This window comes from Coenobita brevimanus, chromosome 33 (genome assembly GCF_032717465.1).
Source record: "Coenobita brevimanus isolate Jiangsu-jjx chromosome 33, ASM3271746v2, whole genome shotgun sequence".
NCBI classification, from domain to species: domain Eukaryota; kingdom Metazoa; phylum Arthropoda; class Malacostraca; order Decapoda; family Coenobitidae; genus Coenobita; species Coenobita brevimanus.
The window spans coordinates 39,130,353-39,150,988 of NC_136986.1; the positions used below are offsets into that span (position 1 = coordinate 39,130,353).

General features: G+C 41.7%; 1 protein-coding gene across 1 annotated transcript; it reads right to left on the reverse strand.

The window, feature by feature from the left end:
* Positions 1-3,405: 3,405 nt before the first annotated feature.
* On the reverse strand, positions 3,406-18,307 carry LOC145395903 (uncharacterized). Its single transcript, XM_080269426.1, has 7 exons — positions 18,186-18,307; positions 15,952-16,050; positions 14,705-15,490; positions 13,913-14,113; positions 6,431-6,676; positions 5,464-5,571; positions 3,406-4,297 (listed from the first exon to the last, which is right to left on the reverse strand). Exons 2-7 carry the CDS (start codon positions 16,033-16,035, stop codon positions 3,839-3,841), a joined length of 1,884 nt encoding a protein of 627 aa, XP_080125552.1. The 5' UTR covers positions 16,036-16,050; positions 18,186-18,307; the 3' UTR covers positions 3,406-3,838.
* Positions 18,308-20,636: the final 2,329 nt, after the last annotated feature.

Here is a 20,636-nt window from a genome sequence, read left to right on the forward strand (position 1 = left end):
AAGGCCGGAGCCTGGGGTCACCTTCCCCTTTACACACTCTGTCAGGCCGTAGCCTGTGTCTATCTCTCTTTCTTTTGGCCGTAGCCTTGGGCCTCTTCCTGCCCTTGGGCCTCTTTCTGCCCTAGAGGGTGTAAGAAGACCGTCAATACGGTGTTACATGGGACTGACCTCTTTTCAGTCCCACTCCTGGTCTGACGATCACTACCCCGCCCGCACAGTAGTTCAGTTTGCCTGAACGCCTGGGGTTGGGGCACTTGCGGGGAATAGGGGCTCAGGGCCGGGATGCCCTGATGACCCTCTTGCCCGGGGTCACTAACCTCACCGGTGTGTCCTCCCGGGGTGGTGGTGGGGTGGCGGCTCGGTGGTGGTGAGGTGGGAGGTCCTGCGGCGAGCACGGCGGGCATTTTAAAAATAACTAAACTTTAATTTTACACGCATACACCTTGACGGCTCCTTTAATTACTCTGCTTGAGTTACCCTGACCATGAGACTCTCAGGGTCCAATACTCACACTCTCGGCTGAATCATCTAGTGAATCAAAATACTTAGCTGTCCCGAACACGAGGTTAAATTTTGAGGAAGATAGTTAATAAATTCCTACGCTTCTAATTGTATACGTTCACTTCTGTGTCCGAAAATGTCTTACCAGTTTTCATGTTGATAGACTAAAGTTAACGTCAGCAAAAAAATGGCCAGAAATTTGAAAGGAAGGAATAATGAACTATATAGCACCGAAATATGGCACTATGACTGGGGTTGAAGTGATTTAGGCGACGAATCAGCTTGGTGACTAAACTGATGTTAAAGCACAGGGAGGAAGGGTTAGCGTCAATGGCAGGTCCCTAAACTATCCATGTCATAAAACCAAATGTCTAACCTGATAGGAGTAGCGGGTAAATAAAGGCTGGAAGAAACAAGGAAATATCGAGAGGTGGGACAGAAGAATAGACCACAGTAAGGAGAGAAAGACTGGAGACAAACGCCCCTTTTAGTTGTCTCTTAACGACAGGCAGGGATACTGAGGAAATATTCCTAATCCCCCCTCCCCAGGGGACTTAGAAATTTGGAGAAAATAGTAATATATAGCATATCTCTTCAAGCTTTTGAAGGCATCCATGCTTTATGAATAGTAATGTCAAAACAACTATAATGCGTGGAAAGTCAAGCCATTTGGAAAACAAGTACTAGTCTGCTACAAGAATGTTCTGCTTACGACAAAATGAGTGTAATAGAAGGGATGCAGAGACGCAGTAATGTCCTAGTCTGTCAATCAGCTACGTAAACTAAGCTGCACAAGGAAGATTACAAGAGACAATCTCCATCATGGGGAACACAATATACTAAAGTTAGCCCGCAAAAAAACGTTTTCTTTGGTGTTTTGTTATCAGAAAACCTAAATTGCAGTGGAAATGTAAGGTAAACTACGGCAAAATATGGTCGAATCCTACAGGCTATACAGTATGCTAATTTAAACTGGTAAGAAGGAAGTGCTATGTAACCTCTTAAACCAACAAAAATACGGTCTTTGACAAATATATGCTGAATACTGCTACGTGTCTGCAACAGCCAAATAACCAAATCAATACTACACCAGTCTACCATCGTCTCATATTTTGTATTTCCCCCACCATACCATTGCCCACTACCAGATTTCCTGCCTTACCATGTTTCTTAACAGTGTTCTTCCATACCATTGTCTAACAACCAGTATCTTCCATTTCACCGTCTGTACATTGCATCTGCCCTACCATTGTCTACCACCACTATCTTCGTTTTCACCAGCTGTGCCTTATATTACCACCGCTAGCTTCCATTTCACCATTTGTACCTTGTATTTGGCCTTCCACACCTCTGTCTACCACTACTTTTTCACCATCCATATAGGGTAGGTTATATTCCTGATTACGTGAAATATCTTATGGATCCCTTTTCATTTCGTTGTACGTAATATACCGACTAAACTACATCTCTGTTTGCTTAAGGAAGGAAGGAATAATGAAGAACTAGCACTAAGCCATGATATGTCTAAGGTTGGCATGAAAGTGGTGTACGGGAGAAAAGGTCAACGTCAATGTTAAGTCTTTAATACTACTCCTGTCATGAAACCAAATATCTAACCTAATTGGAGTACAGGGAAAATAAAGGCCGGAAGAAACACGGGAATATCAAGAAGAGAGGTAGGACCACTGAGATCTATACTTGAGCTCAGCAGGTAGGACACAGAGGAAGACAGTAAGGAGACAGTGAGTGAATGAAATCCAAATGCCAGATAGCAAAGATTATATAGCACTGTGTTATGAAGAGAAAACATAGTATGGAGTAGGATTAGGTGAAGGATATGGAATGCCAATGGGAAGTCCTTAAACTATTCATGTCATAAAACCAAATGTCTATCTGATAGCAGCAGAGGGAAAATGAGGGCAGGAGGAAACGGAAAAAACAAAATGAGAGAAGAAAAGGGTAGGGAGAGAAAGATGGGAGACAAAGAAGCCCGTTTTAGTCGCCTCTTACGACAAGCAGGGATACTGGGGAAGTATTCTTCCCCCTCCCCTCCCAGGGTGTCTGTTGCTATAGTGTGTGTGTGTGTGTGTGAGACAAGACTCACCATCTCCTTTTGTTGCACACAGTATGCACTTTATAACCACTGACTGTACGTAACTAATTTTGCTAGAGGTGTGTGGCAAGACCTACCACCTCCTTTTGTTGTACAGTATATGTACTCTGTATACTTGAAAAACAATAAATACTTCACTCAATGTTGTATTATCATCATTATCCTAAACTAATGTCCCCTGATTATGTGGAAGTGGGGATATGAAGATTACATCATTTTAACTTTGACAATACTGTACAGGTAATGAGAGGAAGGAGGCCACAGGTGCAGTTTCTTTCCTTCTTGTGCCACAGGAGGTACCAGGCTGCTTGCAAACTCTGTACTAGATGGTAAGGTCACCATACCTCTATACTGCTAGGAGCCTCCACCACCCCCACCCTGACCCTCAGCCATTATATTACCCACTATCACATTTGGGTATATGAGGGTAGTATTTTCTTTCCTTGCCCCAGGAATTTGTATTTAAAAATTTTTAAGTTACGAAACCAATGGAACTGAAGCAAGGGCACACTCAACAGGAGGGGGAAGGAGACTTGGTGACTTATGTTGATAAATATCCCCCTCCCTAATATATGATCCAAAAGCTCACTAAACCTAGCAGTCATTCATTCCTTGCCTAGGTTTTCTTTCTGAGGCAGTTCTTGCAACTTAGTCACACTTATCAACTGAGCTACAGAAGATTCTCCCAGACACACTTACCTGTGATTTTTCATGGTTCAACTGGGAGCTGACTTACAGGAATAATTCGTCAACATCACAGGGTTTACAAGTATTCATATGACTACTGGTGTTTTGTAAGTACATGAACTTTATTACAGACAGACAGTAAGTGGTTTGCCTGACAATACAGGCCCATTTTGGGAGTACTGTCCTGGTTTGTACCTAAAATATAATATGAATATACAGTAGTGCTGTAATGTACTATGGTAATTATCATATTACAGTACAATGGCTTTAAAGGTCATAGCACAACTAAGCCACACCACATCACATCTGTAGTTTTTGTTTCAGAGCAACTATATCATTACAATCTACCAGTGCATTATGGCACAAACTTTCTTTGGTAGTGGTATACAGCACTGCCGTATTGGGCCTCTATTTTTATTGCAGGAATGTACAATAAATGTTGACTATAAGTACAGCACATAAAAAGACGAGAATTACATATCAGTGACAGGTGGCGATGCAACCTTACATCTTGGACTAGATCAGGTTTGTGGGGAGTTACTGAATTGGTGCCTCATCTCCCACTGTCCCCTCATGCCTGCGTATACAGTAAAGTTTCATGTGACGGTTCAAGTCACTGCTTTTGCAAGAACGATATGTGCAGCGTGGGCAGGCATAAGGCTTCTCCCCTGAATGAGTGCGTAGATGGTCTTTTAAATGAACATTTTGGCTAAACCTGGCAGGGCAATGAGGACACAAGAAAGGTTTAATTCCAGTATGCGAACGGATGTGGACATTCAGGTTGCCCTTGTCAGTGCCTCGGTAGTGGCAGTGAGGGCAGGCGTAGGGGCGCTCCCCAGTGTGCGTCCTCATATGTCTGACCAGGACATAGTGTCGTGTGGAGATGTATGGACACAGAGGGCACTGCAGAGTCTTTTGGTCCATTGTAGCCTGGGCGACAGCAGCTGCCTCAATCTGGCTGCAGTCGATTTTATTAACATTCCTCTTTGTGTCAGCCTGGAATGATGTCAACATTGTTGTTGTTGTTGTTATTCTGGCCCCAGTCTCATCTGAATGTGAACCTGGTGGAATGCAGGCCTTCCATCCTCCACTTGGGGGATAGGGAAGGAGATGAGGAATGTTTGTATAATCAGGAAGCTAAGATGACTGGTTATATTGGTAGCACATGAAGGTATTCCTCTCCAGTAACAAAGTTATCACTGCAGTGCCACTGTCGTTCAGTATTTAACCCAAATGCACTGGATCCTCCATTTATATAGATTCAGCCTACCACAGAACCCAAGAATATTCTGGATTACTGATGCTTACTGTAGCTACCTCATTTCAGCACAGGAATAAACACCCCCAGAAAACTGATATAAAATTGTGTGATGTCTGGGACTGTTGGAATTACACCAGCCAGTCTCTCTTCCCCCTTTCCCCACTGTACCCACATAACCACATCTATGGTGGAGTATTATGTCTTAGATGTAATCTTAATCATTAACTCCTGAAACCCCTTAACCATCCACTCAACACCCAACTGGTGAATGACATTAATATCTCTTAATTCCTTCTGATGACCAAAATAACATACCTGTTAAGAAACACTAAATTACTCTTAAAGTATCATGACATCATCATATGTGTCCCACAAGTTGTAGAAAAATGTATGTAAGTGCTTTCTTATTAACATCTAGTGTTTCCAGTTAGCGTTACTCATGTCAGTAGAGAGACCACTATATTCTACAGTACCTTATGCTGCCAAAAGCTGATTACATGCATTTAACAGACTGAAGTATACTACTGCTGTTGTGGCCCCAGGCTCATTTGAACTTAAATCTGGTGGTCTACAGGCTAAAGCTCCAATAATCTTGAAGCTCACCACACATTTTTTGGGGGGTGGGGAAGGAGTTGAAAGATATTTGCATTGCTGGCCAACAGAGCTATCTAGTTATATCAGTACCACCACATGAAGGTGTCCCTCACCAACAGGAAAGATAAATTACTGTACATGAAGTGATATACTGTATATCCATTATGACAGTGCTGGATTTTCTGTCAAATAAATAATGAACTACAGCAACAGTTCACGAAGAAGCAGCAAATAATGCACTGAGTTTTACACACACCATGCTAATGTTTCATTTCATCTCTGTTCTGTGGACACAATACACACTTACATGATAATGAGGCTCCACACTCTGAGCTCGTATCTGGCTTGAATGGTGAGGTGTTGATTTGTTCTTGCTACTGCCACTGCAGTCACCCACACATATGGGCTGGTCAGTCTGAAATACATTTTACATCATGCTTTAACCATTATTGATATGACATTAAGCCCTGAAATTAATACAGTATAACAGTACAGTATAGCAATATTAAACTGACTGTACTACTCATATATTTTTCTCACTTAGCCAAGTCATACCCTTATCTAAATTATACACACTCTTCAATATAGGCCAGGAATTTCAAAGTATCACAGTTTTTTTTTTACTGTTATTAACATATATCTGAGGAACTGGCAAAGCAGTTCCACAGGTAGAACTGGATCTCTAATCGGGAAGTTTTCTGTAATTTGCTAATATTTTAACAGGAAAAAAAAAAATGAAAAAGATAGAAAGGTGCTTATAATCGTGACTTACTGTATAAACTACATGTAGCAAAAGGAATTTTTTGGAGAGAAGTATTGAAGTGAGGTAGGCTTATACTCTGAAAAACTTGACTACTCTTGAAGACACCAAATCTTATAGTGTGACAAAAAAAAAACTCCTTCTGCTTAAAATTATTGTATTGAGCTAGGAAAGTGCCCTAGTATTGAAGGGATCAGTGATGGCCCAATTTAACAATTCCAGAAAAAAAAAAAAAATAATAATAATCAAAAAAATAATCAAAATATGGCAAAAATTTCCTGAGTAAAATATTCAGATGACAAAAAATATAAAAACGATGTTCTTCGGTTAATATTTTCAGACTTTTGTGATTCATTTTCAGCTGAACACAGTCATAATGCATAAGCTAAAACTGAATATTAGTACTGTCTGAACCATGAGAGGGTTAGTGGTACAAGTTCCTACGATTCAATCATGGTTACATAAAACTGTCTGGCACTGAAATGAATTACCTAAAGAATGATAAATTATGTACCTCCTTTGCCTCTGATGATCCTGGCTTCAAGATGCTACTGTGAGGCTCAAACTTGATGGTTACCCCAGTAGTGCCTTGTCCCCGCCCAAGGAAAGCCTGTAGTGTTAGTCTTGCATCTTCCCCTCTGTTGAGTTCTTTTGAATCCCTGTTTCCAACCAATGAACTCAGTTCACTCTCACTCTCGGACACAACCTCTTCATGAAATTCCTCAAACTCCTCCTTCAAAGTCAGCCGATTCAAGGCAGCCTAAGAAATGGGAAAAATACAGTAATTTATGTTGACTGGTGGTTTAGTGGTCAGAACACCCTAGATGGAGTACCACTCACCAACACAAATGGTTTTATGCCCTACGAGGTGAATAAGTGTTTTTGGTTGTCATGCCACCAAGGGAAATAAACTGATTATCTACATTTAAATGTATTGAACTAGAGTTACCTTACTTCCAGCATACTTGTCACACCTTACTTTATTCTCAGAGGATATGCCATGTATTCATCTAGGGATAAATAAAGACCACAACCAGCCCATTGGCATGTCTCAAACCAGATGAGTATTGATGGACTCTACTTATAAACATCCCACAGTGGTGAGTCAGAAGCTTCGCCCAGCACATCTACGGGTTACATATATATTTATGTTTCAAGACCATTGACCATGCCAGCATGTGTGGGTCTTCTCACCCATCGGCAGCTTTCCATGTATTGTGATCTCAGGTTATTTCCCTGCTAAATACCCATGCCCATAGATCTCCATGAGGGACCTAACCCTACATCTTTCTTGATCTGTCTTTGCGTGCTCTCCCTCCTCAGCAAGTAATCCTCCATTCTTCTCTCAACATATCCAAACCATCTTAACTTGCTCATCTGCATCACCTCTCTTGATATTACTTATGTTAAACATTTCTCACAGCACACTTCTCAGTTCTGTCACACACTGAGACCTACATCCATTTCAACATTCTCATTCCAGTGTATTCCCATCACCTTGTATCCTCTTCTCATACAGGCCAAGTCTCACTGCCATACACCTTAACACTTCTCATGTGTTCCTAAGTAAGAGCCCTTTCAAAGTCAGGCCTCTGCTCCTCGTGCACTCTTGTCTGCAAGATAAAAAAACTATTCCACATCTTCCAACTGATGCTTCCCACTCAATTGTCCAAAGCTTGGATTCTGTTATGTATCATGAAATTTCTCGGTGCAGTACTTGTACTACTACACAGTACAAGTAATCATCACAAAGCATACAGTACAATCAAATTCTCTTTTTCCCTCAGCACAGAAGTGCAGGGAAAACAGTTACAGTACTGACAACATACATTTGTGTGTCAGTTTCTACTCATCCCTCACTACCAACTGAAGGGAAGCAGGCCAAGTTTCACACTTTTCAGGGAAGAACTGTACAATGTTATGGTGGCAGTTTTGAGCTTTGGTAGACTACACGACAAGCAGTTCACAACAACAATGTTTTTAATTTAATCTAGCAAAACTGTGAGTTACCAAATTAACACGTGACGAAACGTCACCAGGCACCAGTTATTGATAGGTTGAGCAGAAAGTACGGATCACAAAATTTTATCGTTATCAACAAAGAGAGGCAACCAGTACATTTATGAATGCATGTGCTAAACACAAAGATAATGAAACCTCTAAGTCCATATTCGGAGATGGAATCCTCTTGAATACTTATTATTATTACTTCTTTAAACTATCTGATGCTGGCCTTTTATTCCCACACATCTTCACTCCCCCATACTGCCTGGACTCATGCCTTCAACACCACCCTAGCCACAGTTATGGATAATAACCTAACTTGTCACAGTAATGGCTGATTATACTTACTAAAACCAAAAATATTCCTTTCAACTGTTTGCCTTACTTCCTTGTGTCAGGATTAACCAAGAAGTGACAGGATACAGGCAGTAGCCTTCACAGAACAACCTGTGGCTGAAAAAGATGAGTTGCACATTGATTTTTGGTGTCAGTACCTCTCATTTACACAGAGCTGTACAGTATATGTGTCAACATGCTCGTACACAATGTACAGTAATATGAACAGCTATGAAATCATACCATGGAATGCATCATCCTTGCTGATTATGCTCATACTGTTTCATCAGCTCATTTTCTGTCTGTGATAAATAGATTCAGAGCAGCTGACCATTACTACACTCCAATCATTCACTGGCATTGTTAAATTATGAAACTGTATATTTTACAGTCCTTTAATAGCTACCACTACCTTTGCTACTTTAAAATGGACAAGTTATATGTCACTTACAATAGAAAAATGTTAGTAAAATTAAACAAATACAGTACATGTTGCAAGAATTTTTTTATACACTTTACTACATTAAAACCAAATACTGTACTATCTAGCATTGTAAAGAATGGGTCCAGGTTATTAGTGACAGGATATGAAGAAGATAAAGAGAGTGAAAGGCCAGACATCATGAAGAATAGTCTTTATTTTATTTACACACCAAGTATGAAGTCTGATTACAAGTTACTAAGAAATCTAATGCCAGAACAAGTTATTCCCTACCAGTGACTGGATGGTCATCACTGTTAAGAACACATTTGATTACAGTATTTAAATCTGTTGTCAATCTAATTTTTTCTTCACGTTGGCAATTTTTTTGTGCAGATTATTTTCATACTTCAAGATGTTAACATTCACATAAATGTACTGTTATTACACACATCATTTTAGGGCTTCCACATAACTAGCACATCATGCGATCATTAAAACTGATATTGAAACCTTTCCAGATACCAATAAATTAGAACCATTTCTGAATATTTAGAGTTGCTCAGCCTTTTATGAATCTCTGAATGAAACCCTGCTTGTAACAGACTTACAGCTAAATACAATGAACCATTCCAGGATGGCATTTTCTACAGGAGCTATGCTAAGCCACATATATTTGTACAACTTGCTGACTGACTAACCCACTTGTCTTTATTTTATTCTTACTAACTCCAGATGATTTTAAGCCAGACTTCAAGAGGTAAGAAGCAGACCTCACACTGCTCCTTCACTGATAATTCCTCTTTAACCCCTTCAATCTGATGACCAATATTAAACTTCATTCTTATCCTCTTTGTATAATTTTAATCAAGCTGGGTAAGACTTCAAATACAGTATGTCAGTGCCTTCACTAACCTCTTCACAATAAGGTGTCTACCCAAAGCTGAATAAATTTATCTTGAGGCACCAAGAATGAATTATAAAAATGCATCATCATATCAACTAGGTACTAGTTGACTAAAACCACCTAGTCACAGCATGATTGAAAAAAAAAAAAATGGTGACAGGTTACGTACTCTGTCCAGTCAGCCACTGCAGTAATATCCTCCAAAGGGGAACAAGCAGAAAGGCAATAAAATACGGCAAAAAATTAAGTGAAAAACGCCACTTAACTAATCGAGTTCTAGTTACTTAGTACAGTTCTTCAAATACAGGGTGATACAAATAACATGAGCCTCACTGTTCATCATCATAAGGTAATTTCCCTCCAGATGAAGAAAATTATAGGTTACAAATAATAACTAAGAATACAGAGATGGACACTCCCAACACAGTGCCAAGTAAAATGGGGCACATATCCTTTTTCCCATAATTCACACTCTACTAATTCTGGCAGATGGTTTCTTATTACTTCTTTTAACTTCTTACTAATCTGAAATTTTGCTTGTTAATATCAGTAAATTTTAAAGTGCGAAAGCAGGAAAACTACCGACTTTTGACCCTTCTCTTTCCGATGAAATAATGTGTTTGATTTAATACTGTAAAGTGTACTTAATCACTACAATTACCCACCATATTTGTCTCACCCGATATATACTTCAAGAAAAGTACTGTTATACCACTGTTGCCTATCCATATACTGTTTCTAAAGTACTAATAATAATTCTGAGTATAAAATATGTGACAATATAATGACAGTCTATATACATACATAATGAGAGTGAAATGGGATGGATAAATGAGTAATGTATACTGTGCTTGTGAAAATAACATGAGTAGTGAACAATAGCTTAAGTCTCACCGGTAACAACAGACTGCAAGTTGGGCCAGATGGAGGCTGACCCCTTCAAGATGGTGACGTCTATTCGTTTTTAGTTTCTTCTTTTTACCATCAGATGATTTTGCTAAGATTTTGGGGGACTCATGTTGTGATGGGTAAGAATTATTTAGTGTGTGTGTGTGTGTGTGTGTGTGTGTGTGTGTGTGTGTGTGTGTGTGTGTGTGTGTGTGTGTGTGTGTGTGTGTGTGTGTGTGTGTGTGTGTGTGTGTGTGTGTGTGTGTGTGTGTGTGTGTGTGTGTGTGTGTGTGTGTGTGTGTGTGTGTGTGTGTGTGTGTGTGTGTGTGTGTGTGTGTGTGTGTGTGTGTGTGTGTGTGTGTGTGTGTGTGTGTGTGTGTGTGTGTGTGTGTGTGTGTGTGTGTGTGTGTGTGTGTGTGTGTGTGTGTGTGTGTGTGTGTGTGTGTGTGTGTGTGTGTGTGTGTGTGTGTGTGTGTGTGTGTGTGTGTGTGTGTGTGTGTGTGTGTGTGTGTGTGTGTGTGTGTGTGTGCACATAAAGCCAGAAAATCTCCAACAGCCCTGTCACACTCACATTTCTCCCCCTACACAAAATATTATCTAGGGTTTGCAAGAGTAAACTAAGTCACCATAGTAAAGGGGTCAGAATGAGCTCATACACTCTCTATTGACTGTGGAATGTGGAAAAAAGACACCTCCTATGAAGCAACATCCTCCCATTACGGCAAAATGTTGAGCTTCATCCTAATTTGGGGGACATGACAAAAGGGTTCCCACTCAGATGACAAACATTAAAGGGTGCTTTCCACTTAATAGCAATTCCTCATCGTAAGTGTATATGCATTCCTATAATTATACTGTTATATGAAAATCACCTAAATCCACAAGCATTTTACTGTAGATAAGAAAAATTTTTAACATAGTTGTTTCTTTCCTCATTCTTCACTGCAATTCCTACCCGCTTAATGATGGAAAGTGGCATACTGTATGAGGCCGTTCAAAGATATCACCTTACTCTGAAATATAAACTAAATGAGGAATTAGTACCACAGTGGGAAGTGCCCTTGTCTGTCACAAGACGGGCCCAGGTGAAAAAAAAATTACAATGCAATGAAAATATTTGATTAAAACGAGGCCTAATTTTTACCTAGGGCGTTTGCACCAGACTAGTAAAATGTGTATGTGGGGAGGGGGTTAGGAATTTTCTCCAAATAAATTGCTGAGCATGGAGGTAAAACAGATGGACTTGAACGAAAACTCATTGTCTGTCTAGATTTTGATATACAGTACAATAACTATAGCCTACGGTCTATACTGGCTTACCTCTTATGTTACTATACACATACTATAGCTTATACTCTGATGTTGCATTTCTACAGCTAGCCTGCACTTCAAGAGCATGAGACGATTATCAAACTCTCGCTCTGACACAACCCCTTCACTGCGAGGACATCTTATTTCATTCTTGCAACCAAAACATATTAAACTTCAGAGGACCTATCATACAGACGGTGGTGGAAATTCCCCGTCAAGCCCTTCCATATAATAAACGTTCTTCCTAAGCAAATAAATTCACCTACTCCAACAGAAACAACAATAAAATGAAAAGACGTCCTCACGCTACATGGGTTTTAAAATACACTTCATGAAAGATAGTTATGTGCAGTTTGTATGGTCCATCACTCCCAGCTGCCTTACCAATGATGCATGTGGTCACAAAGAATTTTGTAGTGATTGTTAATTGAGCAAACCTGACTGACACCAACACCCTTCCGCTCACCCAGAGGTCTCGAGCATTAACAAAACACGAAAACATGGGAGAACCTACGCTTGTTAACTAATACAGTAAATTTTCTGAAGACAAATAAATACTAAAATAGTTTACATTTGCAAAAAGCTACTGTACTATTATCACTATGCATATAAGAGTAAATGAAAGCTATTCTTCTGAAAAATTTTGAAACTAAGCAATTAAAATACTTCGCCTTCCAACATCTCCTGATCAAAATGCGTTCAGAAAGTAATACAAATGAAATTGTTAATGATGTAATAATCTGCACTACCACAATGTATGACTGGTTAGGTTCAACACATTGTGCTAAGAAGCAATTAAATACTCTACTGTGCAAATTCCAAGATACCAACCATATGAAGCTGTTGAAACGTGACAAAAAAAAATTAGTATTAATTTTATAAACAGAAAAAAATCTCTGAAATTTATTAATGCAATTTTAACACACAGATACACTAATATTCTAAGGCCAAGAGAAGACAGGTGCCACCACCAAACAAAGAAATCTGTGCCTGGTTTAGATCCTATACATTTCCCTAGATCTTGAAAAAAAATGATGTGATAATTGTTAATAGATTAGTTAAGTTCTGCAAAAACGAAATGATCTGCGAAAATAGGTAACTTATGGAGATGCTGTAGACTGGTTGAGATCCTTTAAACACACTTCTCCAAATCTGTGCCTATGGTGAAGGTGCATCATAACTTGCACACCTACCCTCCTGGTTTGCTACTCGGGGGTCCTCTAGACTCCTGGGGGCAGCTGGGTCTCACCGCACTACCTATTGCATACAGTAAGTCCTCATTATGGGTCGTATTTGTTATATATAGTTATTCCAAAGCAAGTTAAAGAAAAATTACCAGTCCAAAATTCTCTAAGTCATCTTTTAATACTCTTTCAAGTTATTAAGACCACAGTAATTTAGAGAAAAAAAAATTAAAGTCACATTGCTATATATAAAGCTCATTCTAGTTTTGACCCTAATTATAGTAAATTTTATTATATTTATGAACACATTCCTGACTTAAACGAGGACTGTCTGTACCTGAGTTCATCAAGTACAAATGTATAAACAATATGAAGTTACACTGGCCATATATAATATCTAATACTAATGCATAAATTAAAGCTCTGAAATCCTTAACCAGCATACATACTGCACATGCCTATACTTCATAAGTTGTGGGCTAAAAGATGTCATGCTTCCCTTCAAACTCCAATCCACCAAATCCTTTAAACTCGCATTGATGTCGTGAGTAGCAGTGAGCATAAACTGACCTACGGTTAGTCCCCATTATAAGTAGTCTTTTTGTTCCATTTTTTTACTATTACGTCCACAGAAAAAAAAAAAAAAAAAAAAAAAGCCTACTGTATGTTCTCTATAATGCTATTTGTCAAACTTTCCCCAATTTACAAGAGTAATAACATGGAAAAGGCTGTAATATTCTGCAACTTTTACAGCTGATTTGCAAGCTTTCCCCAATTTACAGTGCCTAATATGCAGAAAAAAGTGATGTTCTGCCAGCCCCAATTTACATAACCAACTGTAGGTAAAGCAGATGCTATATTCTGGAACACCTCCCTCTCTTATAATGAGGACTGTCTGTACCTGCACACCTCAAACCCCTTGGAAACAGAGCCTCACGTTCCTACCCCTTCCACGCCGGGGGCACCAGGGTGGCGCTCGTGTGGGGGCGTGGGCAGGCGGGGGTGCAGGAGAGGCAGGGGCTGGTCCTGGGGTGGGGCCAGGGGCGGGCTACACTCTCGACCTACCCCATCACCCAGGTCCACTGCGGTCTCCTCCTCTTCCTCCTCTTTTACTTCCACTTTGACTAAGCTGACCGGTAGCATCTCCTGGAAGAAAATTGAAGTTACAGTACAGTATATAACACTGAATGTCATCTTTCCTGCCTGTACTTCAGCCTTGCCTTATTGGTACTATCTCCTGGGAGAAAATCTGAATTACATGAAACTGCTAAGCATCCATACCCTATTTCCCACTAAACAATGGAGTGGGCATCTGTACTGTCTACAAGAACAAAATTACAATACATTCGAAGAGCGCAGATATCGAAAAGACAAACATAATGTCATTAAAAAACACAGGTACAATTACAGTCTGCATTCACCAACTCTACAGTATAGTGTCATTAATATTCAAACTTTACACCTTTACAGTGGCGCAGGTGAAGGTACAGCATAGTCCCACAGACTTGACAAACCTATGCCTGATCCTTAAAAACTTATCAGGTCTGTTTTACATGTACAAAAATAATCCACTTACAGTTTTCATTATTAATTCAAGGAAATCATCTACAGTAATGATATATAAAATGCAAAAAGTTGCAATATTAATCTTATTTTATAAATTAAGTTTACATGAAAAGTACAAGTCTTAAACAGAAACACCTAAAAAAAACCTTGCCAAGAGTTGTAGTGCCTTACCTGCATTTCAGAGGAATTCTCATCTTCTGTGTCCATTCCTTTTTCCATTCCTTCGTCTGACGTGTGACCTGAGTGCTTCTCTCCATATCCATGTGTCCTTCCTATCCTGTGGTCATGCCTGTCTGTGGTTGTGTCTGGCCGTGCGTGGTAGTGTCCGTAGAGTTTGCCTTCGTTTTTGCATTCCATCTTTGGGGTGACTCTGGGGATGATGATGTGTTCTTTGCGGTTGTCCGATCGGTGGATGACTTTGGTAGGGCTGTCACGGTGGTAGGGAGAGAACCTGTGTGGCACAGAGTTTCCAACAGAAGAGCCAATGGTGTTGTATCCTTGCTGTCCGTAACGCTGGTTGGATTGAGAGTTCACACTCGTGCGAGGCTGGATAATCTTGGTCATCTGGGAGCCTTGAGTCTGGGTGCCACTGTCTTCTTTGAGGTGCTTCTTTGGGTAGGGGCTATTGCTGTCACTGGTAGGGCTCCACGTGTGCCCATACTTCATGTTATTACAGAGGTTTTCATCCGGTACAGCCAAACCTTTTAGTTGCAGGGACTCTGCAACTTTTATAAGCTTTGGCAGGTCGCTCTGGGCCACACTGATCACCCCCGCATACATGTAGTTCAGTAGAGCCTCCATCTCCTGGCTCCTGACATCCTGCAGCACAATTACAGGGTGTTTGCATGGCGTCTGCTCAAACAGCCGCTGGAAGTAATCGCTGCAGGATGCCAGGACCAGCTTGTGCACTGGGTAGAAGTTGCCATCACACGAAAGAGTCACATCTGAGTAGCGCTCCTGCAAATCAGAGAATGGCTACATTAATAAAGATATGAGAAAAATTTGATACGTGAGGGGAAAGAAGGTGTACAGTCTTGAACCAGATATCTACATTTAGCTCTGAGAAATCACAATCATGAAGGAGTTAGCTGCAAAGATATACACAGAATTTAGAATGGGTAACCTATTATGACTGACATGGAAATTATACACTATCAACAAAACTAAGAATTTTAATTATGTATACAGTTCTATGTCCTAATGTCAAACAAATGTGTGATTAAACTCATAGACCAGAAGCATACTTGTGAGACCGTCCTACATCCCTGCTGGCATTTATATATGAAAATCACCAACTGCTGCTTTTATCTGAACCCTGAGAAAACAGCGTAGTTCCCTCTAACCAGACCTCTACCGCTGCAGTACTGAGGCAACAGAGGATATAATGAACACTTTTTCACTATGGTATGTTGTCTCACCTTCTCGCGGACAGAAGCAAGGGTGTGCGCAAAGGTGGAGCTGTGGTTATTCCAGGAGAGGGACAGCATCCCCCCTTCAGTCATGGTGCCCACCTTGACCTGTAACACGGCAGCCAGGTAAATAGAGAGGAAGGAGAGAAGAACAGAGACCTGAGGGGAGGGACGTGGTGGATGTGAAGGGAGGGAGGGAAGGAGTTGATGTGAAGGGAGGGAGGGAAGGGTTGATGTGAAGGGAGGGAGGGAAGGATGGATGTGAAGGGAGGGAGGGAAGGACGGATGTGAAGGGAGGGAGGGAAGGAGTGGATGTGGAGGGCAGGAAGGGATGGATGTGAAGGGAGGGAGGGAAGGGGTGGATGTGAAGGGAGGGAGAGAGTGAGACAAAGCACTATATTTTACATCAAAATAAATGAGGATAAATTGAGGTAAATGTATAGGAAGAAAAGAGGGGTGGGGAGGGAAAGTAAGAAGGAGAGGTGGGGGGTGAGAGAGGGTAAGGGTGGGTGTGAAAGGAGAGGGGGGAAGGTGAAGGAGGGGAGAGGAGTGTAAGGGTGGGGTTGAGGTGAAAGAAGGCAGAGGTGGGTGGGTGAGAGAGGGATGGAGTGAGAGGGTGAAGAAGGGAAGGAGTGAGAGGGTAAGGGAGGGGAGGAGTGAGTGAGGGTGAGGAAGGGGAGGAGAGAGAGGGTGAGTGGGTGTGATGGAGGGGTGGGATGAGAGGGTTCAGGAAGAGTGGAGGTAAGAGAGGGCTCGGGAGGGGATGAGAGAAGGGTGTGTGAGGGGAGGTGAGGGGAGGGGTGAAGGAGGGCAGCGGTGGGTATGGGGGTAGGGGGAGGGGAGGAGCGCAGTGGTGGGTATGGGGGAAGGGAGGAGAGGAGAGGGGCAGCGATGGGTGTGGGGGAAGGGAGGGGAGGGGAGGGGTGGGTAAGAGTGGGAGGAGTGATGGTAGGTATTGAGAAGCGATGCGAGACTGTAGACTACTGTACTTTTTGTAACATTTAAACATCCTGTACTCTGTTTTCCATCTTAAAAAATTAACGGAAACAGCAGTTCAGAGATGGGTTCTTACATTCAGGTAGTACACAGAATATTTACATTATTTCTACACCAAGCATTACAGTCGGTGTTCATTACTGTCACCAAGATTGTACATCATCTATAAGTTATCAGTGTTTCGTGCACAACATTGTAATTTCCCTCGAATTCAAAATCTTTCGCACGTTCTCTTAAATATCAATATGTAAGAATACCTACGTCCTGTCTGTCACAACCGGCATATTACACGTATTATTAGACGTAATGGTCTTCACTAAACCAGGAATTTCTGTCCTTACCCAAGCAAGCCCTCACCTCGTGACACCAACCTCCCTTATAATACCTAAATCAAGAACATCCTGACCTCTTGACTCTGTAATTACACTCATTGCAGTATTAAACCTTACTAAAAACAGATCATACGGAATTTAATTGTCTGCCTTTCGCTGCTCAGTTTTCTCTGATGTCTAGACGGAAACTAAAGCTGTCTCTAGTTTTAGGGTACACTATGGTAAAGCTTGATATATTAAAAGACCCACACTTGGACATGTTTACTTGCTTTCAACCTGTACATTACTTCCCGAATCTACTGCACTTAAGCTTACAGTATATAGTATTTTCTACCTACGGCAATAATTTGAGTCTAGCTCTGACTTGGAAAACTTGATATGACAATGGCGTGGAGATGAATGTCCTCAATTTCAACATTTGACACTTTAACCATCTACTCCAAGTGTCATATTGCAACCTTAATTTATGAACATTTAAATCAGCACTAATTAACTACCGAAAAAGGGAAATTCGCATCAAACTTCTCGATAAAGAGAGGACGTGGCCAATTCACCAGCTCTACTTTTTTCACCTTAGAGCAATTTAGACCACACAATCCTGACACTTCTTTATAAGTCACAAATCATCTCACAAATAAATGGTTTCGAGGTTCGTGGCTTCCCAGAAGGGTAGGAATAATAGTATTTTGTCTTTCATTCAGTTATCCTCTAATTTACAAACCAAGCCTTAATAAAGCAATATTGTAGAGTTTTTGAAAATATTAATGCTTCTAAGTACTTTCTTTGCATGTATATCCTCTCGCGGCCTTCATCGAAAAAAAGTTAAGATCAAAAGTTGCATTTAAAAGTTGCAAGTTACTTTATTGACACAAAAGGGAAATTTAAATGTAAAATATGGGGTAAATCAGTGCTTACGTTTTTGGTGACCCCTATCAGAGATGTTCGCTGTCACTGTCACGCTGCAAACTCCAAAACTTCACTGTAAACCAAAGGAAAGTGCGAGACCTTGGAGACACAGAACCTTCCCCTACGGAGTGCGGATCCCAAATGCCTGGTGGACGTGCGGCTGGGGGGTTAAGGAGAGAAGAGGGGGAAAGAGGGGGGAAGGAGAGGGGGAGGGATATTGGTGGCAGGGAAGGAGGGTGAGGAGAGATGTGGAGAGGAGGGGGGGAGAGGGAAGAGAGACACAGAAGGGAGGGGATGGGGAGGAAGGGAGCCGGACCAATCAGCGCCCGCCTCGCCCTCAGCCAATCAAAACTCACCTTCGAGATGAGAGGGGGAGTGGAGGATGTATTGCGCAACGACCCTCCCCTCCCTCTTTTTAAGGGAGAAAAAGGGGGATTAGGGAGCATATTTCTAACACAATACAGCTTTAGGTGGTTAGAAGAAGTGTTTATCTTTATATTTACCAGTACTATGCGAGATAGTATATTTTCTCTGCCTAGATATTGATAAATTTACTTGGCAATTCGGAAGCATTAGGAGAGGATAGAGCGACGGAAAGGGGTGTAAGGAGAGTGAGGAGGGGTGAAGGGGAAGAGAGAGGGGGGGTGAAGGGGGAGAAAGAGGGTGTAGAGAGAGAGAAGGGTGTACGTGTGGGGAGCTGTACACAAATTCTAAGGATTTAAAGTGCACATGGAGAAAGTAAGGAAAACGTTCATGTGTGCGAGTGTGTGTGCGCGACTGTATTTTGAATTCACGACGCACTGCAAAAAACATTGAAAAACGTTCATAGTATCGTTTATGGCGTTAACTCGCTACGATACCGCCGTGTACGATAGAAATTAGTTACCAGGATTACAATAACGAATATTATAAAACCCTCGTGTATGGAAAAACCCGCATACATTTTATTTCTACTGTGTGTGTGTGTGTGTGTGTGTGTGTGTGTATGTAGGGGAGATGTGTACGTGTGTGTAAGGTGTGTGTACGTGTGTGTTGTTGTGAGTGTATGAACAAGCACTTATGACAGAGCCTGGTGTTAACATTGCATCTTTACAAATTAAGAAGGAATACAGAAAATAGTAATATTAATAGTGTAGTAGTAGTAGTAGTAGTAGTAGTAGTCATTGTGCAACTAGACAAGCCAAGGTAATAGTAATAGTAGATAAAACAGTAGTAGCTGTCGTAATAGTTGTAGTAGTAGTAGCATAGTGGTGGTGGTGGTGGTGGTGGTGGTGGTAGTAGTAGTAGTTACAGACCACACAGTACATAACAGTAGTGGTAGATAGTGCTGGTAGTAGTAGATGGCAGACAAACAACAAACAAAGCAATGTAGGTGAGAGCAGGGGTGGAAGAGAGGGGTGGGGTGGAAAAAGAAGGGTGGGGGGGAAAGGGGGGAGGGAAGAGGGCGTGAGGCTAGCAGAGAAGGGGGAGGGAAGGGGGAGGGGAAGAGGGAGGAAGGGGAGGAAGCCGGGAGGGGGGAAGGAGGCGAGGGAGGAAGGCAGGGGAAGAGGGAGGAAAGGGAGGAAGCCGGGAGGGGGAGGATCTGAGGGAGGAAGGGTGGATGGGGGAGGTTTGAGTAGCGACGAGGGAGGGAGGAGGGGGAGGAGATAAGGAGGGAGGAATGGGGAGGAGAGACAGGCTGCGCAAGGGATGGAGGGAGGGAGGGGAGGTGTATAAGAGGGATGGAGAGCGAGAGGAAGGGGGTAGGGATGGAAGAAGGGAGAAGGGGAGGGGGGAGAGCGAGCGGACGCAGGAGGATGGAAGGAGGGAGGGAGGGAGGGGAGGAACGTGAGAGCCTGGGTAAGAGGGAGGGGGAGGGGGAGGGAGGGAGGTAGAAGAGGAGGGGAAGGAGACAGAAAGAGAAGGGAAGGAGAATGTAAGGAGAGAGAGAGAGAGAGAGAGAGAGAGAGAATAAAGGAGAAATGGAGGAAAGATCGAAGGAGTGAGGGACTGACGGGAAAGAAGGAGAGAAGGGAGGTGAGGGAAGGAGAAGGAAGGAAACAAAGAGAGAGAGAGAGAGAGAGAGAGAGGCGGAAGGAAATGAGAAAGGAGATGAAATGAAGTGAAGGAAGGAAGGTAGGAAGGAAGAAAATGAAAGAAAGAAAGAAAGGAGAGGGAGAGAGGGAAGAAGGGAAGGAAGGAAGGAAGGATAGAAGAAAGGTAGGAAAGAAGGAAGGATAGAAGGAAGGTAGGAAAGAAAGAAGGAAGGAAGGAAGAATAGAAGAAAGGAAGGAAGAAGGGAGGGAGGGGGAAGACGGAAGAAAGAGTAAGGGAGGGAGGGAGAGGAAAAAAAAGGAGGGAGATGAAATAACGGAAGAGAGAGAAGGGAAAAAGAGAGAGAGAGAGTGAGGAGGGGAAAGAAGAAAGGAAAAATAAAGAAGAGGAAATAGGATGAGAAAATGGAGATAAAAGATAAGCTGA